At 36.1% G+C, this 12,319-nt stretch overlaps 2 protein-coding genes across 2 annotated transcripts in view; both read right to left on the bottom strand.

Annotated features, from left to right (window-relative positions):
* Positions 1 to 572: 572 nt before the first annotated feature.
* Positions 573 to 10,203, bottom strand: LOC145481514 (uncharacterized). The gene is made up of 4 exons (XM_081460009.1): positions 9,861 to 10,203; positions 6,708 to 6,972; positions 5,112 to 6,068; positions 573 to 4,703 (listed from the first exon to the last, which is right to left on the bottom strand). Exons 1-4 carry the CDS (start codon positions 10,066 to 10,068, stop codon positions 4,460 to 4,462), a joined length of 1,674 nt encoding a protein of 557 aa, XP_081316135.1. The 5' UTR covers positions 10,069 to 10,203; the 3' UTR covers positions 573 to 4,459.
* Positions 10,204 to 10,322: 119 nt separating this feature from the next.
* Positions 10,323 to 12,319, bottom strand: part of LOC145481962 (uncharacterized) — a 2,279-nt gene continuing 282 nt past the window's right edge. The window contains exon 1 of the mRNA XM_081460548.1: positions 10,323 to 12,319. This exon is cut by the window's right edge and continues 282 nt beyond it. Coding sequence (XP_081316674.1) covers positions 11,670 to 12,319 — 650 coding nt within the window. The 3' untranslated portion in view covers positions 10,323 to 11,669.

Below are 12,319 nucleotides of genomic sequence, written 5' to 3' on the forward strand. Positions count from 1 at the left end.
ACCTAATATGGAGCTCGCTTTGTAAAGGTAAAGGTAAATAGTGGCAGGTGCAGAAAGGGTAGGAAGCAGGAATTCTAATGGTAATTTTTGTACTTCATTAAGCATCCAAATACTTTCGAAAACAAGAACTCAAAATGATATTTGACTTGCATTTGGCATCTTTTGAGACTTCTGGGCTAACAAGCAAACAAAAATTTGTCCTTGGGCTAAAAAACTGAGGCTTCCTACTGGTAAAAATGGAAACCCTTATATCATAGGTCATGAAATGGATGATGTTTTGAGTCTCTATACAGAGGCGATTAGAGTAGGATGGACAAGGGCAGGAGTAGGGGGATAAAGCTATGGGAAGTGGGAGAGCAGGGTACATGAAGCGGGAGGTTCTGACCCCCTTTCACAGGAGCCATTCCTCAACCTTGATCTTTTTCTCAGTACCATTTGGGTCATCATAGTTTCGCATTGCAGGAGGTGCTGCAAAAATAGTACCACATTGACTAAAACCTTATTAATCACCTCAAAATGCAAAACATTAGAACCACACAGGATCAAAGGCAAGCACATTGAACGTCTATATAGGCAATAAGTTAGTTTTTATTTACAATATGAAACACACTCACAGCATAATAAAGCTCTGTGAATCAATACGAAACACACTGTTGAAAAAATAAGTTACAAATATATCAATACCAGAATCATCAAGTCTCGATCTACAAGAGCACTAACTGTATTCTATAATTATTATAGAAGACAACTTTTGACATTTCAAGCATCATAGAGCTCTGACAGTAAAAAAATTAGAGCATGTGCTATAGCTTAGTAAATTGAATTGCTAATGAAAGTTATATATTAAACAAGAAAGCAACTTCTGAACCAAAACTCAGTGAAAAGAACATAGCAGTGTGTAATTAAAAACCATCATCTACAATGTAATAAAATATTATATATCTATTTTTTATTTGGTAAATATAAATAACTTGTTGATCGCAGATTGTAGCAGTATATTTTTGAACACTTTTTCTACTGGTCATAATTTTGTTGTGACAAGTGATGCAATTGAATGAAAAGGGAGCAAAATTAGAGTAATTATTATCACAAGTCAAGGATAATAATTATACACTTTGCTTTCTCTTTTCGTTATTTCAGCTTGTTCTCTTCACTATTTGTTCTTATAAATCATCCAAGTAGAATTACAATAATTAGTTTTAAACATAACCAAACCAGATACTAAATAGTATTTATTAACTGAAAATAAATATTGCCATGAAAAGATATTAACAGACATTAATATTATATTAAATTATTTTTGTACTTAGGATACCCAACAGTTCATTCCACAATATAATTAGTTACCTACTTATTCCAACAAAATAATATTAATAACTTTAATTACTTATTATAAATAGCTGGTAATATTAGAATTTGGTTCAAAAAAGAACAGAACCCACAACATATGAGACAAATTTTTATCATCTATCAAAGTACATGTGAGCTAATGTTTAATAAACCAAAACAATTTGAACAAACAAGAAAAACACATTGACTCAAGAAAAATGTTCTGTTTTACTGTGGTTTGCCAAAATTATTTGCAAGTCAGAGCTCCCTTTTCAAAATCTTTAGTCTCTGACAAGATACATACTGTGTTATGAACTGATCAAAATGGCTTCAGTACTAATGTGAGGTACAAAGCAACATTTATCTTTTTTATATTAACCACATTATTTTGTAAAAAAAGAAAATATAATGTTAAAAAAAAGTTCTTGGTGTGAAGCAAGCCAGATGCATAATACTTATTATATAAAACTGTTTTCATGTGATCATGTTTCATTTGCGACAGAAGAAAGTTTTGGAAGTAACCTGCCTCTTACATAAGCTTAGTGACTGGGTTAAGTTTACTGAGTGAGAAGGCAGGTTGGGCAGGGAAATACTTGGTTTCAGGTCAGAACACACTGTGAAGACTGTGGAAAATAACAAGGAGGCAAATATTTTCCTTCCTGACCTGACTCATTCAAAAGCATAAATCATTTCAACATCACCAGAGTTTGACTGTTTTTTTAAAGTAGTAAATGTGTCATAGTGAATGTCCTCAATTGTGTGCATTAAACAAATTCATTTGCCAACAAAAGCAGGGCCAGATAGCTACTTTTTTAGAATGGCTAATGTCATCCTCTTTGGACCTGATGTCAGCTACTGTTATTGAAAATATAAAGCATGGCCATGAATGTGTTATCACTGACAATTTTTTATCTCAAGACAATGGTATCCTGCTTCCAGTACACTAGTACCGTACTTTGTTTGACTTTCCTGCATAGAAGTACTTTTTCTGCATACAAGCAATTTCAATTCTTATATCAAAACTATTTTCATTCTCCAGCTAAACCTTGCCATTGTAACATTAATGCTATAAATCAGCTTAGTTAGCAGTGGACAGACTCTTTATATTCAACTGACTACATTTGCAAACAAATATTCTGAAATTAAAAATACCACGCTGCAGTTGGAATGACAATTTATTATTTATTTATTAAAATATGTTAGAATGAAAAATAATAAAAAAAATATTAGTATGAATTTGTTGCAGCTGATAATTTTTACCAAAAAACCTAGTGTGATACCCCACTGAAGGGCTATGAACATAACATTCAATATGAGACAGTCATAACTTGTACCTTAACTGAAACTGTTCAATGTAACAACAACAGTACTGTGACAAGATCTTGAGTGAGCCAGGATGGTCTTTTCCACAATGAAAGTCATATGAATGTATAGCAGTGACCCTTAAAACTTATTGGAGAGAGCAAAATTACAAAATATAATTTTCAGTGAAGTGGTTTTAACTTTGTTTTTCATGAAAGTAACAAGCTCATAGGTCCATGTAACTAATACTGTAATGTCACTAGGCATTAAATATCTTTTTATTCTGCTGTCTCTATCAAAATAGTCAAGAATCAATTGAAAAATACATTATTTAACTACTGGTAATTACTTTTGTGTGATTACAAGAGTACAGCAACACCTAACACAGACATCTGTTGTCACTACCATTGTTCTGAAAGAGTAAACCAGCTTGCCACCGACGGCAATAAAAAGGAAGACGCGATGACAGAAATTTATCACAAGGAAAATGGGACCCCCTGTCATGCATTTCTGTTCATAGAGAAAATTATTTTCTGTGCCAATGTTGTTTTTGTGTATTGGATTAAATTTTGTCTTACAAAAGTGGAGAAAAACTACACTTTCCAAATCCGACATGATAATATTTAATATTGTTAGATACAACAACTTTGTTGGCTGCTTTGAAGGCTTGAAATATTAATGCAAAGTAGAGGATAAAGAATGTCAATGATTTTTATCGTGAGTGCAAATTGTTAACTGCTTTGAAGAGGAAAACACTTAGGTTTTGAAAGATTTTAAGAGAGAAAAATTCATCATATAGAGACAAGATCCTCAGTTAAGTCTATAAACACTGTATTACATAAAAAAAGTCGTGTTTCAAGACTGCATGCAAGCTTCACTCACACTGAAGAGAAAATCCTGTCATATAAAAATAGTAACACAAGCCTTAGCTTCCTGTCTTGCTTGGGAATTTCAGCGATGCAAGTCACCTGCTACCATTTGCATCTCATAAATAGCTGCCTAAGTTTTCTTAGCCTTATGGTTGTTATAGGCAGCCAATACCATTTTATAAGCTTCAAATTATTGTACTCTGCTTTCCTTTTTTGATATAAATAAATGCTGTTGTTGTTGAAATCAAATCTCTGAACTAAGAAAGGACCTGCAGATATCATAAATTACAGTATCTTTTGTATTGTGCAGGGGTTTTCACACATGATAATGTGGTGTTCCAGAAAATATCCTCACCCACTCTTACAGAAATTCCAGTTTAGATTTATACTGCACTTTAAATTGAACATTTTGGCCTTTAAGAACCTGCACCAATTCAAAATTTCAATGACCTTCAGTGTTGTGGGTATGGAATCAGATATTTCCTGATATTTTCCCTTTTTTCCAAAACCATTTTTAGTTTATGAACACGGAGTTTACATCAACTTGTTTTCAAGTGTGAAAAAACTAGCTGGAGGATTCTGAATGCATACTTTTCAAGCACTATACTTTAACCCCTACATAACTCTAAATACCTCTGTTTGTAATGTGGCACTTGAAACGTGCATCAAAATGCTTACAATAGGAGGTAGGTCTAACGATTCCTGGTCAGTGTGACCCTGTGCCATCTCATGTTGTCTCTCCTAGGGGAATCCCCAATCACACCAGGGTGAGTGCACTATTGAACATTTTGCAGGCTGTGTTGCTTCAGGATAACAAGCAGTAGAATTTTTCCAAATTCTTGTAGTAATTATTGTACTTTCAAACCTCTTGTGTTGTTCTTTAAAACAGAGACTTGGCACAGTGCTTGGATTTAAACTCCACGACATCACATCACCACAGAGCTTGGATTCCACTTGGATCATCTGTTCATTGAGCTTTCAATCTTTTTAATAGTTGTTTTGTCCAAACTGCACAAGTCAAAATCCAGTGTTGTTTCTGTGAGTTCAAAGCGACCTGTCGTTTCTAAAATATCAGCTATTCTCTGCAGTAGATTAGAGTCTTTCAGTGCTACAAGACGCTTGTACAGTTGAATTAGATTTTCTGAAGAAGAATTCCGCTGTCCATTACTAGCTTGCGTACTGTCTTTGAGTTTTGGTTTTGGGCTGCAAGATAGAAATACCAGCAGTTTCAGGGTCTCTTAGCAAGTATGGTATATTATATGAGGGGCACGTAAACATTGCTCTTGGAAGAGTGAAAATAGAAGACCGGAACCCCTACATGTAAGTGAAAACGTCACCTTCATACATGAAAAATTCACGATAATTTCCATTGAGAAACTATTTCAAAACTTAAAATTGCAAGATGAGCAAAAAATTGGGATGAAAAAATGGATTAATTTAAAAATCCAAGTATACTTCTTCACATTTGTCCATAAATTGCCACATTGGCTAGTAATAATTTAGTGGGGGCAAGTCAAAAGTAAAATTTGCTGACTCACTGGGCACGTGGATTTGAAATTATTTTCCTGCAATGCATGACGTGTGACTTGACTTCAGCTTAGCTTAGCTTACCTTTGCTTCAAGAACTTGGGACTTTTCAATCCATTTTTTCTTTTATTTTTTACAGCCTCTGATTTCTTAGCTTGAGAGCTGCTTTTCATTCTACCTTTGTTGCTACTGTCTTTGTTCTGTAAAGTACTGTTTGGAGAGTTGACAGCATCAGCAATTGGCTTCTGTGTTGTGACTGATGGCTGTGTTGATCTAGACTGAAATGGGGTACAAACGTCAACCTCATTACCATCATCATCATCATCGTCCTCTTCACTCATTTCTGCTATTAGCTTATCTAAAGCCATGTTCTTATTGCTGCCAGAATTCCCTAACAGACTTGAACTAGAGGTACTACTTGACCAGCTGTCACCTGAGCCACGCCGCCGAAAAGTAATCTTTTCCACTTTCTTCTCCTCCTGTTTAGCTTGTTGTTTCAAATCATTCATGGGAGATTTTTGCTTACTTTTCTTAGCAGATGTGGACTCTCTTCGCTTTGATGCATTCGATACATTTTCACCTGATCCAACCTCTGAAGATGCTCGCCTGTTTTTCTTTTTGTCATTTGCGGGACTTTTTGATGACAGTGATTTAATTTTTAACTTAACATCTTTCACTTCATCCAGTTTTTCTTTATGTTCATTGCCAGCAACAGGCAGCTCCAATGGAATAAATCCAAGAGGTTTGTTTGACTTTCCAGAAGCTTCATCAGGTTTCTTTTTTTTCTTTTTCACTTGCTGCATGTCTTCTGTTCCTGATGTACTTGATGATCTTTTAAGTCCTGGTGTTACAGACTCTTGCATTTTAACAGTCTTGTTAGCTACTACTGCCTCATGTTTACCTTTTTTGTTCTTGTCAGAATCTGTTGTTGGTGTCGACAGTTGCAGAGTTGGATGCAAATCAGTGATGTTACTTGCTGTTTTCCCATCTTTTGAGTCGGCACTCTGTTGAGCTGCTGATCCATTAACAGGCAAAGAAGAACTGAAAAAAACAAACTTGTAAACAAACGAACTTCAGACTTCAAAAGCATTTTGCTTGATTTACTGAACTTATTTATTTAATTATTTATTTATTTATTTATTTACTTATTTGTATAATTACTTTTGTGTCCTTTGTTCTAGTCATCCCTTTCCTTTTCTTACAAAGTGTAACCTGAAGAAAAAGTTCTACAGTTGAACCTCCACTAACAGCCACCTCTTTACAATGGCCACTTTTTTGTCCCAGTGGATAGCCATACGGCCACTCTTATTTTAACCTCTCTACAATGGCTGCCTCGCCACAATGGCAATGGTCAATAAAACGTATCTTAACTGCCAAAATAACCTCTCAACATTGGCCCGTTAATCAACAACAGACAAATGGTTCAAACAAAACCCCAAAAGGTGATGAAAACTGGTCAATACCGCACGTCAGTGGTCTCTGTTTGTTAGGTTTCTGTTCTATCAATATATGTTTTGATTTTGTCACGTATTTACATGCCTCACAAAAATATAAGTGTCATATTTACACCTCTACCTCACCATAACAGCCACCTCTTTACAATGGTCACTTTCCTCTGTCCCCACAGTGGCTGTTGTTGAGAGGTTCAACTGCTCAAGCATTTAGCGCTGCGTACTTTACCTGTGAAATCCATTTACAGTCCCTGTGCTTGTAACGATTCCTCCACCTCTCACAAGTTTTTTCCTGAACTCCTCTGTTGGATTGGTAAAGGTAAGGGCTTCACTTCGAATGTTATCAATAGGCGGGGAGCCACAGGCAGGCAAAACAAGATCATAGTCGAACATCAATTTCCTTGGCTCCTCTTTGTTTTTGAAGAAGACTTCAACTGGAAGGAAAAAGCTTCCATAACCAGCCTCAGCAACTGTATAGGGAGGATCCTTTAGAACTAGAAATATAAAATGAAATGAGTCCTGTATAAAAAATTAACACTGACTGGACTGCAGTACTGTACTGGCTTACATAGTGTGCAGGGGATGAGTTCTCCTAAATGGCTGGTACATTGCTCTATGAACTGAACTCTCTATGTTGAACTGTTGACTACATGATCATGTTGTGTTTAGACATAGGACTTAAATTTTTTTGTTAACACCTCTTTCTATCCACTGTTATACCCACTTCTTTAGGTCCCTTGCCTGATATATCAAGCCCCTCCACTCAAAACCATTTCATAAGGCAACTGGTATGTATCTATCCAACACATGTTTAAGAAAACACAATCGCAGATGTACTGATTACTAAGAAAGATTAGCAGTAGTCAAAGTAGTAATTAGTAGTAATCAAAGATTACTAGTGTATTTGACCTCGTCACTTTAATATATATACCTTAAATGATTTCACCAGCTGACTTTCAACCTCTGCCTTTTGTTAAAATCAACATTTTTCATCAACAACTGAGGTTTACTTAACAAATAAAGAAGCCTAAGCCCTGTATTACACTGATAAAACATTACAGGCTTTTGAGAACACGGTGGAAATGTAGAAAAACGAGCTGCAGACGAGTGTTTTCTACATTTTATTTTCTTGAGTGTTGTCAACTGTCCGGAGTGTTTCATCACAGTGTAATAAATGGCTTACAATAGGCTTTTTCATTTGCTTTGTGATATAGAGTTAATGCAGCAAAAAACAATAAAACACGCTTTTTCTATGCTTTATACTCTGATAAAACATGGGTTTTTGACCAATCAGAGCATGAGGCAGGGTACTATCTATATTATAACGACAGATATATCATAGTGTCAAGGTCTGTGCCAGTGAAGATGTCCCCTGTATAAACTACGATTTGCTAATATGTGTGACAACACCAGTTTCCATAGACTCACAAAAATATTTACAAATTTTGTGCATTAATTGAAAATTCAATAGTCTGGCAATAAATATTCCCGAAATCACCAGAAATAAAAGTTGACAATAAGACCCTTGACCCCAAATCTGAGACGTGAGGAATTCTTCAGAAGTAATGGAATTACCAAAAAAATAAGTCCATTGGCTTCAAAAAAATAAGCCCATTGGCTTATTTTTTTGAAGCCAATGGACTTATTTTTTTGGTAATTCCATTACTTCTGAAGAATTCCTCACGTCTCAGATTTGGGGTCAAGGGTCTTATAGTCAACTTTTATCTCTTATAAAACAGAAATATGATTTCTTCTAGCTTTGGTTTCTAATTCATGTCTCTAGATTATGTGCAGAGATGTTTGGTCTCCATTTAAGGACTGTAAAACTTGTTTAATTTGTGATTTATATTGCGATACCATTTGCTGTTATTCTTGTACACAGGTACAAATAATAATGTGACATACCTTCCAAGTGAAAAACCAAACAATTTGTATGACAAAATTTCTCTGATGATAATAAACTCCTTCAATAATTCACACTCTCCCTCTAGCGAAGGGACACAGAAGCTCTCAGTACTTCTCTATGCTATCTGATTCCAAGACAGACAATCAGCCATTTAATACAGGTAAATTAACCATCATGGCAAATTTACGAAGCTGAGGTTTTGAGTGTTAATATCAGCCCTTCTAGCTAATTCACTCTGATGAATGGTTTAACCAATACTTGAAATCTCAGCTTCACAAACTAACTATGATGGTTACTTTACCTCTACAACTTCAAGTTAATAAATAGCTGTCTTTTATTTGCCCACTGATCGATGAAGCCCAACAGTTTCTTAAGAAACCAACACCTTTGTTCAAGACAAACACTGCTGTTTTCTTTTGTTTCAATTTAAATCACCTGCAGACAAATATTCATACTTTCTTTCCTGTAAAAGCTAGATAATGTTACATATATAAGCTGGATTCAAAACGAAAAGTCAAATGCTTCCTCTTCGATATACTGATCACAAAACAACACTTCAGAAATCATCGAAAAACGATCCAATATTAAATGGTAACGCTTGAAACAGAGTGTACATATAGAAAGAAAGTGATATTTACACAGAGATGAACAATAAGCAAATAGTATTGAATCGCTGGATTTGAGGACCCAGGGCATAAAATGCTTTTCATTAGAAATCAGGTTCGAAGCACTTTGTACGAAATCTCGAGTTTTATTAACGTCATTCTTACATTCGATAAGTGATGGAAAATTAAATTGACCTGCAAATTCTACGTATGCATTTTATTTACAAATCACCTTTCGTGCGAAATATTATCTCGTTTATGGATTTTGTATGCGAGAAATGTGTGGTTTGACAAGAATTTACCTAGTATCTACAGTTCCTGTATCATACAACAGGCAACGAGATTAAATGACAAAATTTCCGCTCTAGATTGCGATAGCCATTTAGTTAACTGTTAATAAGGACAAAGAAACAAACACATGCAAGCGCGTGATACGATAGTCGTTCTCGGTTTGATAAAGAACTGCCTTTTTATCATAAACACTGTGCAGAACTTTACACTTTGAAGAGGCCAAGTTTTGTTTATAAAGGACAGTTTAAATTAATTTGTAAGACGAAGAAGGTCTTAGATTTGCGACGTCAACATGCATCGGCTGGTCGTGAATTCAATCGCGTCGATTTGAAGTCAATCGAGTTATAAAGTAAACTGCGAAATCCTTAATTTCTTTTGCTACAGCAAAATTAGCTCTTTAATCCATAGAAGCCGGATAGAATAATCGAGGAAACAAAGAAATCGCCCCAGCTCGTAACACTAGAGTGTTTTACAAGTGGACGTTCGGCAAGGCTAATCAAGTTTGCATGCAAACTCAACTGCACAAAACCAAAGATGTTGACATCACTACGCTAGACCTAACAAATTCTACGTTGCTTACCTCGTTTTGGCTTGGCAAAACTCTCGTGCAGGTAGAACACAACCTTCTCCACGAAATGAGAAATGTCACAGCTTTCTGGTCCTCGCACAAACACGACCCAGTCATGGGTAAAGCCTTCGGGACTTGGGGTTTTCTTACAAGAAGCCTTGTGTCCAAGTTCAATCTTGACTTCAACTTGAACACTCTCCATGCTGATGGCTGTGCTCATAGCACGTAAAATCTCAACGCATAGGTAGCAATTTACGAGTCAATGATGCCTGAAAGGTCAGCACAAATGGCCACGAAGGAAAAGGCCCTCAAAGTTCGATGGAACGCAGAGCTTCGCTCGTTCGACCGAAGTCTTCAAAATACAACATTTTTGATTTCAATGACAGTTCCTTATGCGGCTGCGTGTCGGTTTCATACCAACAACACCAAATATGGTGAGCTTTTGTTCGCTTGTGTTTAATCTCCGGGGAGGAGAGCCAAGGGGAGGAGTCAGAGGCGAGGAGTGAAGCCCTGTTAGGGGGGCTCCTTATGTCCCCGTCTGAGTTTCAAACCTTTTCACCTCGCAACTATTTCGGAAAGTTTGCATGTCGTTGACGGAATTTCGTCCAAAGCTACCGATCTGTTTAACGTAAATGCGTTCTCCTAATTCTGTCCCCAAAACATTCTATTTTTGGATAATTATCAACCAAACTAACACTGTTTTCATATAACACTGTTGTTTTTTGTTTTTTGTTTTTTTTTTCTGGCACAGGCTTAATATTCTTATGTTTCTGCCAATTTTTGGCTGAAAATATTCTTGGGGATATTCTTAGATTATAGCATATGACATTTCTGTTTTCGAATGTATTTGGTGTCCGGATGGTGTTCAGGTAATTTTTCAAAATCTTAGCCAAGGGGTTATTCTTAAAATAGTCTTAAAATTCTTGGCAAATTTCAGCCTTGATGTTCTTATAAACTATGTTCGTATAAAAAAGAGAAAGAATGTAATAGACTTGCAAAGTGCGACAATGCAATGCAGAGAGAATAGACTCAGAAAATGTACTTTTCAATCCTTATGTGACATGTTTGACTTCTCATTCGTGGTCATTTCAGCTCCTTCATGTCATCGTTTCAGAGCCATGTCGCATGTCAGCATTTACGCTAACAGGGCCTCAAGAGTGAGGGGTGTCTTATGGAGCCTCACTTTCAGGTCAAATAGAGCCTTGCCTTCATGATCAGTCCAACTTGTAAGTTTGCAACATTTCTGAAATATATTTTTTTAACCAAGTTTGCACTAATTTCTCCTAGGCAGCATTTGCATGATCGTACGCTATATCTAGGCAGAATCAGGAGCTCATTAAAATAGATTTCTCACATTTCTGATGTAGGACTCAAATATAGTCCATCCAATCGGAACAAAATTAGAATTATAAAGACAGTCTTCAAAAACTAAATTAGAAAAAAAAAGCAGATTGATGAATTCATCACTTTATTTAGGCTAGATTTCCAGCCATTTTGTAAGCCCACCTCCTTGGTTGGTCGGAGGATCACAACCAGACTCCCAAAACAGCTGGAAATCAAGTGGGCCTGTGGCTTGCGAACACAGACGTACAGTACTGTAGTTCCACCTCTTGTAGGCTAACCTACCTGTGACCCAGACTAGATAAAGCCAAGGTGAAATTAAGAGGCTTATGCAATGGGAAATAGCAAGTCAGGGTCAAAAGTATGTGATGCAGAATATTTAATTTTAATAAATACGGGAATGACCAGAAAAGTTTGAATATTTTTAGTAAACAGGATTAACACCAGTTTAATATTGCCCACTACCCTGATCAAGATAATCTATTTTTTTGACAACTTCTGTTTCTTCCTGACTTCATTAACTTTTTGCATGCTCTGGTCATCAATGTCTCTGAAAATTTGTCTTTCTCCAATGAAAAATATGTGTAAGCGATCTAAATTTCTTGGAAGTAATGTCAAAATGTTGTCTCTCAAGTCTACACGACTCAAGTGAGGCAAGTTACTAACTGAATTGCTGTCCAAAGATTGAATCATGTTTGAACGCAGGTTTATGCATTCCAGTTTGTGCAAACCACTCAAGCCTTCTGGAAACTTGCCGAATTGATTTTCTGCCAGATCCAAATGTATCAAGTTGATGAGGCAATGAAAATCACTTGGTAAAGTTGAAAGTTGATTGTTTGATAAGCTGAGCCATTTCAAGGACTTTAGAGCTGAGAACTTCTCCGGTAGTGTTTTAATACTGTTGCATCCTGCACCAAGCTTTTCCAGGTTCAGAAGATTGCAAATTTCAGGAGGCAATCCTATGAGCTGAATGTTGACAATCCACAACTCTTGAAGAAAAGTCAATTCTCCAATTTCTGACGGTAAAAACCCTAGGTTATTGTGACTCAAACACAAAATCCTCAAGTTTGATAGCTGCCGGAATCCTGACGGTATCAAGGTCAACTGATTATGATCCAACGCCAAAACCT

Source organism: Orbicella franksi, chromosome 1 (genome assembly GCF_964199315.1).
Source record: "Orbicella franksi chromosome 1, jaOrbFran1.1, whole genome shotgun sequence".
Lineage (NCBI taxonomy): Eukaryota > Metazoa > Cnidaria > Anthozoa > Scleractinia > Merulinidae > Orbicella > Orbicella franksi.

Coding starts and splice junctions, on each gene's coding strand:
- LOC145481514 (XM_081460009.1), bottom strand. CDS start 10,068: ATGAGCACAGCCATCAGCATGGAGAGTGTTCAAGTTGAAGTCAAGATT. Junction 6,973..9,860: donor TTTTGCCAAGCCAAAACGAG/GTAAGCAACGTA, acceptor TTATATTTCTAG/TTCTAAAGGATCCTCCCTAT. Junction 4,704..5,111: donor CCCAAGTTCTTGAAGCAAAG/GTAAGCTAAGCT, acceptor TCTATCTTGCAG/CCCAAAACCAAAACTCAAAG.